Genomic DNA, 17,068 nt, shown 5'->3' with positions numbered 1-17,068 from the left:
CATGAACTAACACCATACACCCTCTCCACCACCTTGTTCCCCATTGTACTACCTCTGGGGATGCTGAGCTGTCAGTTCCCATACAGCTGGTCCAGTGGTCCTGGGATTTGAAATCCCCACGTTTCTCCCTCTTCTCTATGCAGCGCTTCTGGGGCCGATCTAAACAATTCACCATGTAGGTGCTGACCAGTCAGAATAGATCTGGTCTGTTACAAAAATGCTGCATAGAGAAGAGGAAGAAGAATTGGGATTTCAAAGCCCTGGACCACTGGACCAGCTGCTTGGGCGATTACAGCTCAGCATCTTAGGAGGTAAGTACAGCATGTGTCAGGGGGGTAGGGAGGGTGTACAGTATTGGTCCACCTTTTCATTTTTTTTGTAAAGGTGAACTACCACTTTAATAGTGCATCTGCACTTACAGTTTCTGCAAATTCTGACACATTCCTGTTAACCTGCTAGGAAAGTCCTGAACTGCCACTCTCACGTAGGTTGTGCCTGCTTGCTACTACTACTGTGGGATGAGAAGTTGCAGGGGCATGGCAATCAGAATTGTCACTGCAGATTCACATGCTTGCAGCTTGTCAATCATGCTCACTGCTTTCTGGATTGACTGAACTGACTATGCTGCTGAAACCCTCCCACTTTGAGCTGCAGTGTCTGGCAGAGGGAGTGTTCAATAAGTGAAGGTGAAAAAGGTTTTGTTTGCATGAGAAGGTTTGTGCATCACATAGTAAGTGGATCTGAAACTTGTTTAGAAAGTCATATATGAGCCTTTAGTTGTTCTTATAGGAAATCTATGGAATCCGCATCATGACAGCACATTTTCATTTTATAACATCAGCATTGTAATAACAATGGAAATAGTTACTTTTGGCAAATCAATACGAGCTTAGTTGAAACATCTCCTTTAATGTTGTGAGTGCTTCCTGTCTGCTGGTCATCTCTTTCCTCAACTTCCTGAATTCCCTGCATGCTTTGCAGCTTTTCCTCTGCTATTTACTTTTAATTTCCAAGGACTACATATCCCATGGTACCCTGCTCCCTGCAAGCCTGTACTGACTCTGCCTCCTGAAACTCCTCCTCTCAGAACCTCTGTAGTTCAGAAGGCAGGCTCTGTAAAATGTGTGTCACTGCAGTGCCTACTCACAGGGCATAGTGAATATGTGTCACAGAATTCAAGGAAGTAAATGTGTGGGGTCTTCACAAAGTAGGTTTATAATCATCAAGAATGTTCAGATTAATAGTAGTAGGCTAAAAATAATTGAAATACAATGTGGAAATGAATATTGGGTTTTATATTTTGACCATGGATACATTTTACATTGTCTGGTTTGTCGAATACATTTTTAAGCACATTTTGATTGAAATAAACAAATACACTACCCAAAAAAAAAGGAATACTTTGAAAACACAACAGATCTCAATGGAGAAAAATATGCTGGCTATCTATACTGATATGGACTGGGTAATGTGTTAGGAACGTAAGGATGCCACATTGTTTGATGGAAATGAAAATTATCAGAGGACTACAGAGGACTGAATTCAGACACCCCAAAAATCAAAGTGAAAAAATGGTGCAGCAGGCTAGTCTATTTTGCTGAAATTTCATTGCAGCAACTCAAAATGGTACTCAGTAGTTTGTATGGCCCCCATGTGCTTGTATGCATCCCTGACAATGTCGGGGCATGCTCCTAATAAGACGATGGATTGTGCCCTGGGGTATTTCCTCCCAGATCTGGACTAGGGCATCACTGAGCTCCTGGACAGTCTGAGGTGCAACCTGGCGGTGTCGGATGGACCGAAATATGATATCCGAGCGGTGTTCTATTCAATTTAGTTCAGGCAAGCGTGGGGGCCATTCAATGGTATCAATTCCTTCATCCTCCAGGAAATGCCTGCATACTCTCGCCACATGAGGCATTGTCATGCACCAGGAGGAACCCAGGACCCACTGTACCAGCGTAGAGTCTGACAATGGGTCCACAAATTTCATCCCGATACCTAATGGCAGTTAGGGTGCCATTGTCTAGCCTGTAGTGGTCTGTGCATCCCTCTATGGATATGCCTACCCAGACTCACCTCCAAAACAGTCATGCTAAATGATGTTACAGGCAGCAAAATGTTCTCCATGGCTTCTCCAGACCCTTTCACGTCTGTCACGTGTGCTCAGGGTGAACGTGCTCTCATCTGTGAAAAGAACAGGGCACCAGTGGTGGACCTGCCAATTCTGATGTTCAATGGCAAATGCCAACTGAGCTCTATGGTGCCAGGCAGTGAGCACAGGGCCCACTAGAGGATGTCATGCCTTTAGGCCACCCTCATGAAGTCTGTTTCTGATTGTTTGGTCAGAGACATTCACACCAGTGGCCTGCTGGAGGCCATTGTGTAGGGGTCTGGCAGTGCTCATCCTGTTCTTCTTTGCACAAAGAAGGAGATACCGATCCTGCTAATGAGTTAAGGACCTTCTATGGCCCTGTCCAGTTCGCCTAGAGTAACTGCCTGTCTCCTGGAATCTGCTCCATGCTATTGAGACTGTGCTGGGAGACACAGCAAGCCTTTTCTCTGACAATGGCATGTATTGATGCCATCCTGAAGAAGTTGGACTGTCTGTGTAACCTCTGTAGGGTCCAGGTGTCACCTCATGCTACCAGTAGTGACACTGACCCTAGCCAAATGCAAAACTAGTGAAAAACAGTCAGAGAAGATGAGTAGGGTAAAAAGTCAGTGACCTCCACCTGTAAAACCATTCCTATTTTGGGGGTCATCTCATTGTTGCCCATGTAGTGCACCTGTTATTAATTTCATTAACACCAAAGCAGCTGAAACTGATTAACAACCATCTCTGCTACTTAACTGATCAAATCAATATCCCAGGAGTTTAATTGACTTGATGCTATACTCTGATTAAAAAGTGTTCCTTTAATTTTTTTGAGCAGTGTGTATACAAATACAGTATGTGGTAGGTTATCATGTTTCCTTTGTTAATTTCTTTATCCAAATGCTAGATAAAAACAGTCATAATTAGTGAAAAATAGTCTTTCGTATGGACTCAAGACTCATTTAGGCATGTTTGTGCATTAATGTATTCCAATGGCCTGAATAAATTAATATTCTGGATGATAGAATACATTACTACCAAATACGTGGTCGTGAATAAATGCTTGTCCAAAATGCAGCTTTTACTGCATTTTTTTAAGCACCTTTTCTCCTGCTGTTACTACAAACCTTGCTGGGTTACTGTAACATCCTTGTTCAAGGGCCCGCATACACAAATTATTGCAAAAAAAAAAAAACAAACTAGAATTTCTGTGCATTGTTACTAACAGAAAGCAATTATATCCTCTAGAACAGGGCATGGGTCTACAAACTTTTCAAACAAAGGGCCGGTTTATGGTCCTTCAGACTTTCAGAGGGCCGGAGTATGACCAGTGGGGGTAGAAAATGTTCCGGGCCCAGCATCAGTGAGAATAAACATGGTCTCAGGGAAGGAAGAGTAGTGCCCCATCATTGGTATTGTTGGGAGGAATTGTACCACATAAGTGTTATCAGTGGAAGAAATAGTACCCCATTGTTGGTGTCAGAGGAATACTGCTTCATATCATTGGGAGGTATAGTGCCCCAAGGGCCGGATAAAGGCTACAAAGGGCCACATCTGGCTTTCGGGCCGCAGTTTGGAGACTCCTGCTCTAGAATGTTTTAAGTGATTAATTGAAGAGCTTTGACATATATCTGGACTATTAGACGAAAATGAAACATTATTCAATACTTTTTCTTGCCCAAGAATCCTTCACTTAAAGATTTTTTAGTGTGCTTCTGGGAATGACTTCTCCAGCACTTGAAATGAAACTTTTTACAGCACAGTTACCTTTTTGGCTCTTTTAGAGTAGAACCCTTGTTAAGTTATTGCTGTGTGTGTATATTATGTCTCATACTCTATGTCACTGTTTGTTCAGCATACTTACAGATTTGGTAAACAGTTCTGCACAGTGCATGAATGCATAAGCACAGATCTGTTTGAAGTCCCGTCACACTCTATAATAGTACCTATCATTATCTGCCAGCATCATCAGATTAAAAGCTTGCATTGGACATAAGCCAAAACGTCTATGCCAGTTTAAACTTCTGTGGTGGTCTGGCTCCTGTCATGCTGAACTTTGAAAGGTAAAAGTACCCTGACTCTTGAATATTTTGAGTGACATTGGGAAATGGGTATTTCACAGACAGGGAGTCTTTATCACAAGATCTGTGTGATAGAACAAGACATATACAAAGTGGCAGCAATGCTAGAATAGCACTTTGCTAAATATATTTTTTTAGTTAAAAAATAAATTTTGTATCATGCATCACTCGTCTTGACCGAAAATTGCTTTCAAAGGATAGTGATCTGCTAGAGGAAGGAATCTGCGATTCCTAGATCCTTTTTTTGTACACCCCGCCACCCTCCCATACACACACCTAAGCCTCGTGGCCTTTTTTGAACTGGTAAACTGGAATAACGGAAAATATGGTTGTTGCCAACGGCATCCAATCAGGTTTTACTACTTGAGGTCCAATCTAATTTGAGAAAGAAGACAAGGAATCAAGCTATAGGCATGGGTATCATCCAGATGTTTTAAAGGATTACTGATTAGCCTCCCATTTGATGGTGCATGTATATTTCTGGGCAGAGCTAGCGGCAGGACAGCAATGATCTTTTTAGCTGTTTATAGTGTGACATGTTGACCGCTATGACAAGCTGAACCTTGCTTCCACTGGCCATCAATGTAAGGGGCGTTTTTCCCACTGATCACCAATTATTAGTTTTAGCAGGGTTCTCTAAACCTAAAAATATTTCAAGGGTTCCTCTGGGGTAAAAAGGTTGAGAAAAGCTGCTATAGGCAACAAGTCTGTATTGATCTTGATTTCACAGCTGGTTGGATAAAGAGTGCAGTCAACTGGATTACATGAATTCCTCTGTCCTGTCAGAAAGTAGGGCAGAAATGGAGGAAAAAGATGGCTATGGTAGCTCACCCCTAGGAAACCAAGACCCCAAACTAGATATATCATTTCAAATTTACTACTGCACTCACATGTAATATCTATTGCAAAAAGCAGATGATAACATCTGTCGTAAAACAAAAACACATACATGCATTCCAGTCATTCTTGTTTATGGCTGGCAACTAATGAAAACCTAGTTTTTCGATTGCTGTGTTTCCTCAGGAATTTACAGATATAAAAATGATATAACACATTAGTAATAATATACTTGGCTTTAAATACAATTGCTATAAAAGTGGTATTTTGGTAGTCAGTCTTTTTTGCTGAAAACATTGACTCTGCACTATGTTGCCACTTTGGTTGTGTTCACAATGGACATTTGAGCCATTTTAGCCTTGGTTTGATCTGCAACTGCCATGATGTTGCGCATCTGATTAGTTATGACACCAGCCATTTGATGATTTGACAGTTTGGTTGACAACACAAGCAAATGTAGCAGTTTTAATTCCCAGCCAGGAATGTAACTGTTTTTTTAGTTCTGCTTTAATACCAACATTTACCTAAATTAAAGATGCTGGGCAGGACCAAAATCAAGATCATGTACCTGAATTTTTAGTCCCATGACTGCCAGTTACACAATAAACTCTTATAGGATTACCTGACATGTAGCCAGGGGCGGACTGACAACTCATGGGGCCCCCGGGCAATAGGGGATCATGTGGCCCCTGTGTCCTCACCCACACTCAAACCACACCCAAAAAAGCCTATGAAAGGTACCAGGGGCATCTCATGGGGCCCCCTACTGACCCCGGGCCTTCTGGCAGTCCCCGAGTTCCCAAATGGTCAGTCCGCCCCTGCATGTAGCAGATAAATAAATATAAATACCAATGGCTTTTTTAAAGTAAACTGATACTCATAAGAAATATAATTGCCACTGGCTTATTAATGCATGAGAAAAGCTTGTACCGTTGTTTGTACCCTTTGTACCTACTCTTAGTGAGATTTAGAAAACAAACTGTGATTACTCAGTACAAAGTGATAAGGTAAAATTGCTGCCAACCTAACTACAGCCAACATCAGCTATAACTCTATAAATAGAGAAAACGGCATGCTGTTTTCAATCATAAATGAAAAGAAAACAAATAAAAATGCATCTTCTATTAAGTAAAATGTTTACGAACCCTGAAGCTTATCCTAAGACAAAAACATGGAAAGGGCAACTAAGGGGCAAAATACCTAAGTGCAGCATAACATAAAACAAACAACTAATGGGTTCCCAAAGTTCTGTTAGTTTGAAAATGACATCTCAATAGGCATAAATTACCATTGGTTCACCAAGGAATGTTAACATGTGGCTGTTGCCTTAGCTTAGCTGGTCATATGTAGATAAATGTGTCCATTAATGTACTGGTCATGTTATTAAAGCCCAACTCAAGGCAAAACATTTATTTTAGGTGTAGATAGAGCAGGCAAAGGTTTATATGCTGTCTGTGTCCCGAGTGAAGAGACTTCTCTTCTCCTCCTGTTCTGTCTGACACCTGTCATCTGGACAAGAAGTGAGGGGAAATCTCCCTCATGGGAACACAGGTAGCAATAAAATTCTGACAGAATCTGGCAACTCTGGAATCTCTCTCAACACACCCCACATCTTATAGAACTTTTAAAGCAAGGGAATGCTCCCCCTTCCTTGTTTCAATTTCTGTGGCCTTCTTACAGTAAATGGCATTTGTGGCTTCTCTCTTCTCTTTTGCCCATTTTTCTGTGCTTAATACTCTTTCTCCTATTTGTTGTACTCTTCTAGGGTTTTCATTCAATATGTAATTAGAGTAAATGTCTTCAGTACATGTATTCGAATCATGTATTCGGTACATGATTTTTCCTTACTTTAGTTTTCCTCTTCTCTTCTACCATATATCTCTATTTTAGTATATGATGTATTCACTCAAACTGTAATAGGGGGAACCCATTACCCCTTTTTCTCTTTTTTGCTGTATACATTGAGCCATTCATATATCTAACAGTCTACATTCAGCAATAAAATTCTTCATAGGTGTCAGAAAATTCTGACAGAAATTCTGAACCTCCCTGGTATAATGTTGGTTTATGCCAGGCTTTCCCAACCAGGGTGCCTGTGCCTTGAGGATTCTTCAGGGTTGCCTTAGCAAAATGTCTTAAAATTGCCCATAACTTGTATACAAGCCAGCAGGTGGAAAAGGCCTGCTTTTTATTTAAACAAAGCTACAGGTTTTTATTGTGCACCATTACAACCTTCTAGCCACCAGTGTCCTGACAACCAATGACATCACCAGTTGATAAGGAGGATGTCAGCAGCCTGCACAGCATCCTAGTTTGACCCTCCTTTGCCCCTTTCCATCAGTGCTGGGGCAACATTAGCTCAGTGATGGAGAGTGAGGGAGAAGAGAAACATTGGAATACTACTCAGTACCAGTGTGCAAAAGTGTATTTGCTTTGGAAGAATAAATCACCTCCAATGTTGGGTGTCCTACATGTGTGGATGTTGCTGTGTTATATACAACTTTTAGAATAGTTTTTTATATTTTAGAATGGGGTGCTCTTTTCAAATTACGGGGTGCCTTAAGACTGTCCATAATTTTAAAGGGTGCTTGGGGACTGTCCATAATTTTAAATGGTGCCTTGACTGAAAAAAGGTTGAGAAACACTGGTTTATACTGTTGTCTGCCTTTCCCTCATGTCTTTCTGACATCCATCAAATAGATAGGAATTCAAAAGATTTCCCCCTCACTACCCAAATTTGTAAAACCCATGAAACAGACAGGAAGCAATGAAAAATGTTTGAAATGGAGACACGGCAACAAAGGTTCCTTTAGTTGTACACCCTATGCAATACTAAAAAATATTTGAGTTAGTGTTTAATATCCCATTTCATTTGTGTACCATAGCCTCAGTAAAAAACACACAATAATGGTTAGCGGTAAGGTGCATCCTAACTAAAAAAAGATGGATAATGTTCTTTATAAGAAAATAGTGGCACTATAGAATCAAGATGTGTATTCACTGGTTATCATTACTTGAGTTAACATAAAAAATGAATTGTTGACGTAAGAGATCGATCACACCAGCTTGCATGCTAAAACATGTGCAGTCTGCAGTCAATTGTATAGAGGCAGTTATGCATTTTTAGGCAACCCACCTCAACAGAGCATTGAACAGGACACACTGAAATTAATTGTTTTCTATGTGCTCTTGTTTTGAGCTTGTGCTGATACATGCAAATGGTGTGAATGAGCCCTCAAAAAGAAAACAGAAGATTAGGACTCGGTAAATATGTTAAAAACTTACGTTTATTACAGTATCTGCCATTCCACCCATCCTTACATTGGCATTTGTTTGGTTCAATGCAGGTTCCATGTGATCCACAGGAGGGTTCACACACAGCTATAGAGGTAAGAAATAGGCTTATATCTTAGTTAACAATCCAATGGAATAATAACATAATTTATTCCAAAGACATTTCACAACAGCTAATAAAAAATAACACTCTTTCATTCCAGAATCTAGTTGCAAAATAGTGAGGCAGCTACACTCATAAATGAATAACCTCCAAATATTATACAATACAGTGACTTGTCAACTCAGAACAAAAGTATGCTCCAATCCAGTACACAAATGTAATAAAAATTCTCATCAAAAACAAATTCCATGGATTTTATATCTACCAATTTCCACTTGTTCAAAGCAGACAGGAGGTCAGAAACTTGACTTTCACACCAAAATATCGGTAGCTTGAAAGTCAGTACCAGTTAAAACTTTGTTTTTAGCTTTGGATAGAGTGTAGAAGGCTTAGATCCACTGTGAACTTTTAAATGCTGTCTGTCCTGTTTGACTTCCTGTCAAAGGATGTCAGACAAAATAGGAAATGTTGAAAAATCACCCCATTTTCTGTCTATTTGACAGGTGTTTGAAAGTACAGGATGATAAGACAAATCCCTGTTTTGGGGAAACAAACAGCATTTAAAATCTCACACTAAATTTTCCTTAACAGGTACACAGCAATTCGAACTTATCAAATGTCTTAACCATTCTCCATGTTACCTAAAAAAAGCTTTTTATAACTTGAGAAAAGTCCTCTGAAAATTGTGATCTCAAACATGTCCTTATGCCTCACCTTATGCTAGCTCTATGCAAATCTAGTTAGTTTAATTAGCAATGTAATACATGCTAGTGAGAGAAAATCCAGAACACGAGCATCTTAGAACAGGGTTGAAAAGCTATGTGCTATCTTGCAGAACCAGTTCAACAAAATTTTAATATCAAAATGGCATAGGAAGCTAAAATCCATACAGCATATATGCTAGCAAACATGATTTAAGAATGTTTAGTGGAGGCTGTCAATCTGCTGGAGATCCCTCCCCTGTCAACACTTTTCTCTTGGTGTCAGGAAAACTTGTCAGAAGCGATTCATGCTGATAGCAGAGGAACAAAACAGCAAACAGAAATTACAGTGTTTCAGAATAAATGTTAAGCAATTAAGAATCTATACTTACGCTTTGAGCACAGATCTCCTTGGTAGCCCTTAGAACATTTGCATTTATTCTTTCCACTACATTTGCCTCCATTTCTGCATGGTTGTTGACATTTACCTAAGGAAGCCCACAACAGTACAATTTTTTCATTTTAAATGGACATCAATCTTTGGAACTACTAAACAAAATGATTCTATCTAGTAAAACTTTGGTGCTTAAGTCTGTTTATTATATTTCTGTTATTTTCTTGCTAAGTTAAAACATGTCAAGTGTATTTAATGAAACTACGTCTCTTTGGAGGTGATGTGCAGGGGAGCCTTTAGTGTGTTCCCAGTCTGCAGCCACTTCGGATGAAGAGAAATCTGGAGGCCTCCCCTAGATTAGAAGGAGGATATCTGCCCCAATATGCAATGATGATTTGACTGGTGTTCTGCATCGGGTATAGAAGGCTGTCAAGGGTTTAAGCAAAATGCATTCTAATGCAAATGTATGGTTTGAAAGTTTGCTCAGGAATAACTTCAGTGACAGGCTACTGTGTAATATGGAGCACTCTGTGCTCATCCATGGACTCTCTTTAGTGGATCTAAAAAAATACCATGGAGGATTGGACAAGCTCCTCTAAAGAGACCTGTGACACTTAAGCCGGGTATGCATAGTCCAAACACTTTAACCATGTGTACAGCTGTCCTTCTGACAGAAGATGGTTTAAGGACTGGCTTTTTTTGAAGGGATATGACGGAATGTCAGCCCAGGTCTTGGCCATTGGAGGACAGGTGGACTGTGCTCCCAGCACAGCCAGAAAACTAACCATGCTGAGGAGGATTTGCTTCTATACCTTGCATGGTCAGTTTGAAACAGGGGTACTGGCAGGGTCACCAGGTATTTAAGACAAAGAAAGAAATACAAAGAGAACAGGTAACTTTTTAACACAAGTACATGGTACAACAGAAACATACTGTATCAGTAAAATAAAATGCTGGGGTAACAAACCAGCATTTGATCAGCGCTCACAGATAATGGCTGCAAGCACTGGATAGTATGTTCTGTCTGGGGTGTGGGGAGTCCCCCTGCTAGAATACAAAGGCGCAGCGGAAGAGATTGCTGTACTAACATCACTTATTTAGTACGGTGATCTCTCTAGTACGTTTTGTTTTTGTTCAGCCCACTGGGTCGAATGAAATAAATCTGAATGCATGTACCAGGCATAAGGATTCCCTAGTGAGCTCATTACACAAGATACTTGTTTTGGACTTTGTTTTACACTATACTTTTTTTAAAGGAAATCCACCATGAGAGAAATATTGAAGGTGCCTTGCTGACCTTCTTAGAAAAATGGTAGTAGTCTGGCTGTCAGATAAGTTCTGGCTTTTCTTACTGCAAACCTGTTCCTACTCTGAGAATTAGAAACAACTGAAGCCAGGTGTCAACATAACAGTCACGTTTCTTTTCAGAAGGTCGGCAATGGCAACTTACATAGGTCTTGCTGAAAATGTTTTGTTTACTTGCAACTACTTATTACATTGTGCCTCTCCTTATAGATGTTCTTTAAAGTTATGTGTTTTACGATGTAGAAATATATCCTTTTACCTTTTAAAGATAAGTAGTGTTAAATTCTTGCCTAAAAAGTCTTATTGGAGAGATAGAAAGATTGATTGCATATTATAGACAGTTAAGGTAGAACTCCATCACTAGTACTATTTTTCTTTAAATTTTGGTTTGAGAATTTCTTCTTGTATATTTTTTTTTCAAAATTCCTGCAAGAAAGGATATACAAACTGCTCCGATTGTATATATGGCACATACACATGTTCCTACAGGTTGGGCTAAATATGAACTGGATTATTTGAATTCTAGCTGATTGGAAAACGTGAACACATCTCTTTCAGCTTCAAATATCACCCTGTTACAGTGGCATGTGTGAAAACCTTTGATGCCAAGCCTCAGAAAATTCTTTGATCTTGACATAAATAAAAGCAGCTTTTAAGTTGCTTTTTTTTTTTTTTTTTTACAACATTTTAACCTAACACAGACAAGGGTCACATGATCTCTGCTTTACAGTGTAAAATGGCTGTGATATGCCACTTACTTATTTCACACTGATCTCCTTCATAACCTGACGGGCAGATACATTTATCCGGGTAAAAGCAGGTTCCTCCATTCAGACAGATGGCCGAACAATTAGCTGCAAAAAGAAAATAATTTGCAATTTTCTAAAAAAGTATCCACACTTTAGTAATTTTACTAGAACAGTTAAATTACCATTGGCTTAAATATAGTTATATGAATATGAATTTCTTAATATCACAATAAAAAAAAACATGTGCAACAGCCTCTGTCAATGTATGATAGTTAGATTAAAAGAAAGTATGGCCAAAGCTTTTTTTTTTACCATACTTTTCTTCTGGGTCACAGGAGTGAACTTACTTTTGCTCTCCTGTGACCCAGATTCAGCTTATAGCGGTCTATTGCCCACTATAAACTGATGTCACAGTGCAGCTCTAGCTTCTGGAAGGATCCCAACCATATTGAAAGGATCCACCCAGCTGCCTGTTTGACAGCTGGGTGCTGTTCTCAGGAACATAGCCAGCTGTGCCTGCCCACTCGCCAGCTCTAGTGAGCACTGAAGGGGCAGTGCAGAGAGTGGTGACTGACAGTCAATGCTCTGCACTCCAAGAAGACGGAAAGCTCAGTGATTAGGGGTCGTGTAATCTCCCATTTCTTGGCTTGGAGCTTGCAGAAGACAGCTACAACATCACACTGATGCTGCATCATAGGAGTGAATATGTATGTTTGTTTTTTTTATAAACTCCCACTTCTTTTTTAATTAACACTAATATATGCCTTATGTTTTGCTATAATGTGACTACTATAATAGTATGATAAACATTCTGTATATTAGCACTATATTGTTGTGTCGCTACCCCCATAGGAGCCCCTGGATAGGATGGGTCCTCTGTTCTTTGCCTCGACCTTCTCAAGAACCTCAGCCCCTCTGACACACCAGGTTGAGTGTAAAAACATAAAATATCACAGGACTTCACTGAAAATAATACTTAGTACCCAGTAGTAGTGCTATATGATAGAAGACAGGCATCAAACCAGGCAGTAAAGGAAAACGTAATATATTGTCACCCAAAATGGTTAGTAACTAGACATGCATATAATGGATTAACAATGGTAATCACAACATTTAGCATACAAATTCATTAATGGTGGAGACTAGGCATAGGATGACAATTGGCTTCCAGATGAGCATAAACAACAGCAAGACCAAAGTGCAGCAATGCACAGTAGTAAAGTTTAATCTACCAATTAGGTGGAATTATACTGCTAGAGCACATTTATGGTGGTGATTCTAGTCCTAGACTGACAGGGTATGCACTGTCCAAAAGAAAAGGAGGATGGTAGTGGAGAGGGCAGGGAAACAAAGAGGGCTTGCAGAATAATGTTAATGGGAGGGGCAGTCCTTTGAGCTGTTCTTCTGCCGACTATTGTTGAGGCCCTTTAAGAGCGTTGGTGCACTTAACGGCAGTCCCAGTTAACCTGCATGTAGCATAGGTATAGTATAGAAACAGAAAAGTCCTGACACAGGTGCAAGGTTGATGTGGTTCAGATGTGGTAAAGGTTAGGTATAATGCGATATAGGGTTGGTATAGGTGCAGTCTAGGTTTGGAATAAGTGTGGTACAGAGTGAAGTATGGGTGTTGTATGGATTGGGTACACTTTGTGTGCTCTCAGTGGTTCATTCCCTGCTAGCACTATCAGTAATCTCACCAGTCCCTGGCATACTGCTGCGGTGACATCTCGCTGTAGAAGGGGGTGTCCCTTTGGTCTCTGCCCAAAAGCCTCCAGTGATCAGTGGTGGGAAGCAGAGGGTGATGGACACTCCAGTCTCCCTGCAGCAGTGGTGTTGGTGCTGTGATGTGGGTGGTGCTGCACTGCCCCCAGTCTCCTGGGCAATTTAATAAAAATCATCTCTCCACTCCTCCTATTGCACACTGGCTATTGGGATCATCTGTAGAGTAAAGAGCCTTTTCATTCCATTATATGGCTGCTCTCTCAGACTACAACTCCCAGGATTCTCAGTGCTCTGCATAGAAGTCTATGGGCTTGTTTGGCTTTAGCTCCTTCCTTGCTGGAAGAGAGTGGTGCAGCATAACATCAATATCTCAGTAGAGGGAGAGAAGACTAATAGGCGACGTCTCCTATTTTCAGAAAATATATATCTTTGGGGAGATTTACAGTAATTTCTAACCAAAAAAAAAAATTTATATTGCCTTGTAGAAAAGTGGCTAGAATATATGTAAAACAACCCATTCAGTTTAAAAGAAAAATGCAAGACCATATATGTACTGTATATATATACTGTATATATAATTAATTCTTTTTTTTCCATTTCTTTTTATAAGTTACCACATAACCTCTGTTCTCTTCTGCAGCCAGAAAACTAACCATGCTGAGAAGGATATGCTTCTATGCCTAGCATGGTCCGTTTGAGACAAGAGTACTGGCAGGATCACCAGGTATTTAAGACAAAGAAAGAAATACAAAGAGAACAGGTAACTTTTTAACACAAGTACATGGTACAACAGAAACATACTGTATCAGGAATATGAAATGCTGGGGTAACAAACACCTTAATGTCACTGGGAATACAAATGAGGGTAAATATAACATTCTTAGTTGTCACCAGAACAGGAATAGAGGGGAAATCTTCCACTGGAGATACTTGTTCCTATATAACGGACTCTCACTTTCTGTTGAGTCTATAGGACAGGAAATGAACAGATGGCAAAAACTGACAGCAGTTTTAAAGTGGTTCTAAAGGCTGGAGGTTTTTTATCTTCATGTATTCTATGCATGAAGGTAAAAAACCTTCTCTGTGCAGTGCCCCCCCCCCAATCTTTACCTAAGCCCCCTTCTTTCCAGCGATGTTCTTGACAGCCTCTGTTGTCTGGGGACTCTTCATTGGCTGAGACAGCAGTGGGAGATGGGGCAGAGCCGTGGCTCTATGGGGTTTATTTACTAAAGCTGGAGAGTCCAAAATCAGACTCCCTTCTGCATAGAAACCAATCAGCTTCTAACCTCAGCTTGTTCAATGAAGCTTTGGCAATGAAACCTGGAAGCTGATTGGTTTCTATGCAGAAGGGAGTCTGATTTTGGACTCTCCAGCTTTAGTAAATAAACCCCTATGTGTCTTATCGACACATAAAGCAGCAGCTTGGGGACGAGCACACAGCAGTGCCCCCAGGGCGAGCAGATTTCCTTGGGGGCACTGCTCAAGGGGGAGGAGCCAGGAGCAGCGGCGGGGACTCGAAAAGAAGAGGATCAGGGCTGATCTGTGCAAAATCACAGCACACCGCAGGTAAGTATGACTTTTGTTATTTTAGAAAAAAATTAAGCTTTATTTCAGTTTAGACTTTAGAAATACTGTACTTCAAGTTTCAAATCTAAGTAGAGTTTAGCCTTTGAAGCTCTCACTTAGTATATCATGTCCTTTGTCCAAGGGCTGGTTACCCTGTGGATAACATCCTGAAAGTGAGACAAACCCCCTAAAGGTTTCAAATAAAACATAATTTACGCAGATGATTTATGGTAGCAGATTTTTTTTTTTTTACAATATTTACACTACTGCACATATTTATTATATTTAATTCACGTACCTTTATCACAGCTGATGCCATAATAACCCGGTGGACAGATACATAGTCCTGGAGTTACACAAAGCCCACCATTTAAGCACCGTGGCATGCAGAGAGCTATAACAAAATTATACAGAGACAAGAAATTAATACACTGTCGTTATAAGCATGGTCAGTTTAACAATAACTCAACATACTTGTAGACCTGCATGTCATATTTAGGGAATGTGAGCATCAATGTGTTACAGCCTTTCTATAGTTGTACCTGACTGGGTGTACTGAGTCACTTTACTCAGAAGAAAAGTATTTTATTGCACCCCTTATTTAGCAGAACCAGGTGTCTAAATGTATTCTTGGTTGAGCTGTAATAAGTGGAATTTTTATAATACCAACAATGACAGCTTTGGGTTTTGAATACAAGGAATAAATAAGGTACAGCATTTAGAAAATCAAAAGTCAAATCATTCTGTTATTATATTTAATGATTTGATTTTGTGATCCATTTGGAGGTATCTGTGGTATTATACTGGTTATATACTCTTTCCGTGATTTGTAGTAGGCCTGTGAGAAACTTCAGGTATCAGTATGCTATGGGCCATTCATGTTAATGTTGGTGTTTAATGTATGCCATCTGGGCCATCTTTTATTTATTCCAGTTTGTCTCTACAAAGAATCAATAATATACAAATCAGCAGTGGAATGTCCTACAGTTACAGGAAAGGTAAGGAATTATTTCTGCAAGGATAATCATAACTCCTGGTCTCCCTGGCTAAGCAGCCTCATATTATTGTACGGTCACTGATAAATCACATTGGTCAGACCACATGGAAGCACAGGCTCATTCCCTAAACACACTGGCAGTACTATAAAAAGAATGCTTCAGGGCTAGCACATACTTAGCTTGCCTTATTTTTTGCAAATGCCAAATACAAAACAGGAGTGAAACTTTCAGACTGTACTCATTTCCCAAAACAAGTTCAAACCACATAGAACTAAATAAATTCAGCTAGAAATGTCAAACTTAAAACCAGGAACTACTAGACGGTAAACACATATCACAAACATTTATAAAAATATTGTACAATGTGTGCACAAAACTAACGTAGGCTAAACTAAAATAGTTGACACAATTTAACAGGACTTATTGTTGCTTAAATTGGTATTATTCATAATAAATAATACCCTAACTCAACAAAGTGTAAAATCTTTGTCACCATAATTAATTTTACATTCTGGAAAAAACAGAATCATACCTACACTCCTTTCTCGGCAATCCATAGTGATAACTACACTGCTCTCCTTTCATAACTTCAGGTTTTTGAAGAACACAAGTGGACCTATACTAAAAAGTGAAGATGTTCTCATGGGATTTAGACTAGCAATTGGTAATATTAGTTTGCTGCTCACTGTTCTTCTGATGACTTGCTGGAGAGGAAGCTGTGTCTGGGAACCTACATAGAAGCATCTCCGTGCTTCCTTCAATCTGTAGATTCATGCTTTCTCCACTTTTCCTGCTGCTTCTTGATCCTTATTACACAGGTTTTCAGATCAACAGTCTTAGGCATGGCTGGTCTGACACATTCATAAAGAGACAGACTACGAATGAGGCATGGCATTAGTCTGGGAAGAAGATCAGCTGCAGGGATCCTAAAGGTAATTATGTGGACTAGTACCTGGCCCTCCACATGACTTTCTTTGGGGTCAGCTTCCACAGTCCTAATTAATATTCTGTAGTTTGTAAATTTTATAGCTTGATTGTATAGTTCATTTTTATGGTTTGACCAAAGAAAACATGGTTTTTACTTTTAAGGTTTGACAAAAGAAAACATTGTTTTACCTTTCTCACAGTGTGGTCCGTAAAACCCATCTGGACATTCACAGACATGTCTCTCATTACAGTAACCTCCATTTCTACATCCTCCTGGGCACTTAGCTGGAAAA

General features: G+C 39.8%; 1 protein-coding gene across 1 annotated transcript in view; it reads right to left on the bottom strand.

The window, feature by feature from the left end:
- WIF1 (Wnt inhibitory factor 1) overlaps positions 1 to 17,068 on the bottom strand; it is a 125,222-nt gene that overhangs the window by 21,087 nt on the left and 87,067 nt on the right. Inside the window, exons 5-9 of the mRNA XM_089674153.1 lie at positions 16,965 to 17,060; positions 15,149 to 15,244; positions 11,572 to 11,667; positions 9,507 to 9,602; positions 8,302 to 8,397 (exon numbers count right to left, since the gene is read on the bottom strand). Coding sequence (XP_089530279.1) covers positions 8,302 to 8,397; positions 9,507 to 9,602; positions 11,572 to 11,667; positions 15,149 to 15,244; positions 16,965 to 17,060 — 480 coding nt within the window. The remainder of the gene's footprint in view (positions 1 to 8,301; positions 8,398 to 9,506; positions 9,603 to 11,571; positions 11,668 to 15,148; positions 15,245 to 16,964; positions 17,061 to 17,068) is intronic.

This window comes from Staurois parvus, unplaced genomic scaffold (assembly GCF_062004578.1).
Source record: "Staurois parvus isolate SC_StPar_1 unplaced genomic scaffold, SC_StPar_1.0 ptg000147l, whole genome shotgun sequence".
NCBI lineage: Eukaryota > Metazoa > Chordata > Amphibia > Anura > Ranidae > Staurois > Staurois parvus.
This window is presented reverse-complemented; position numbering and strand designations above follow the sequence as displayed.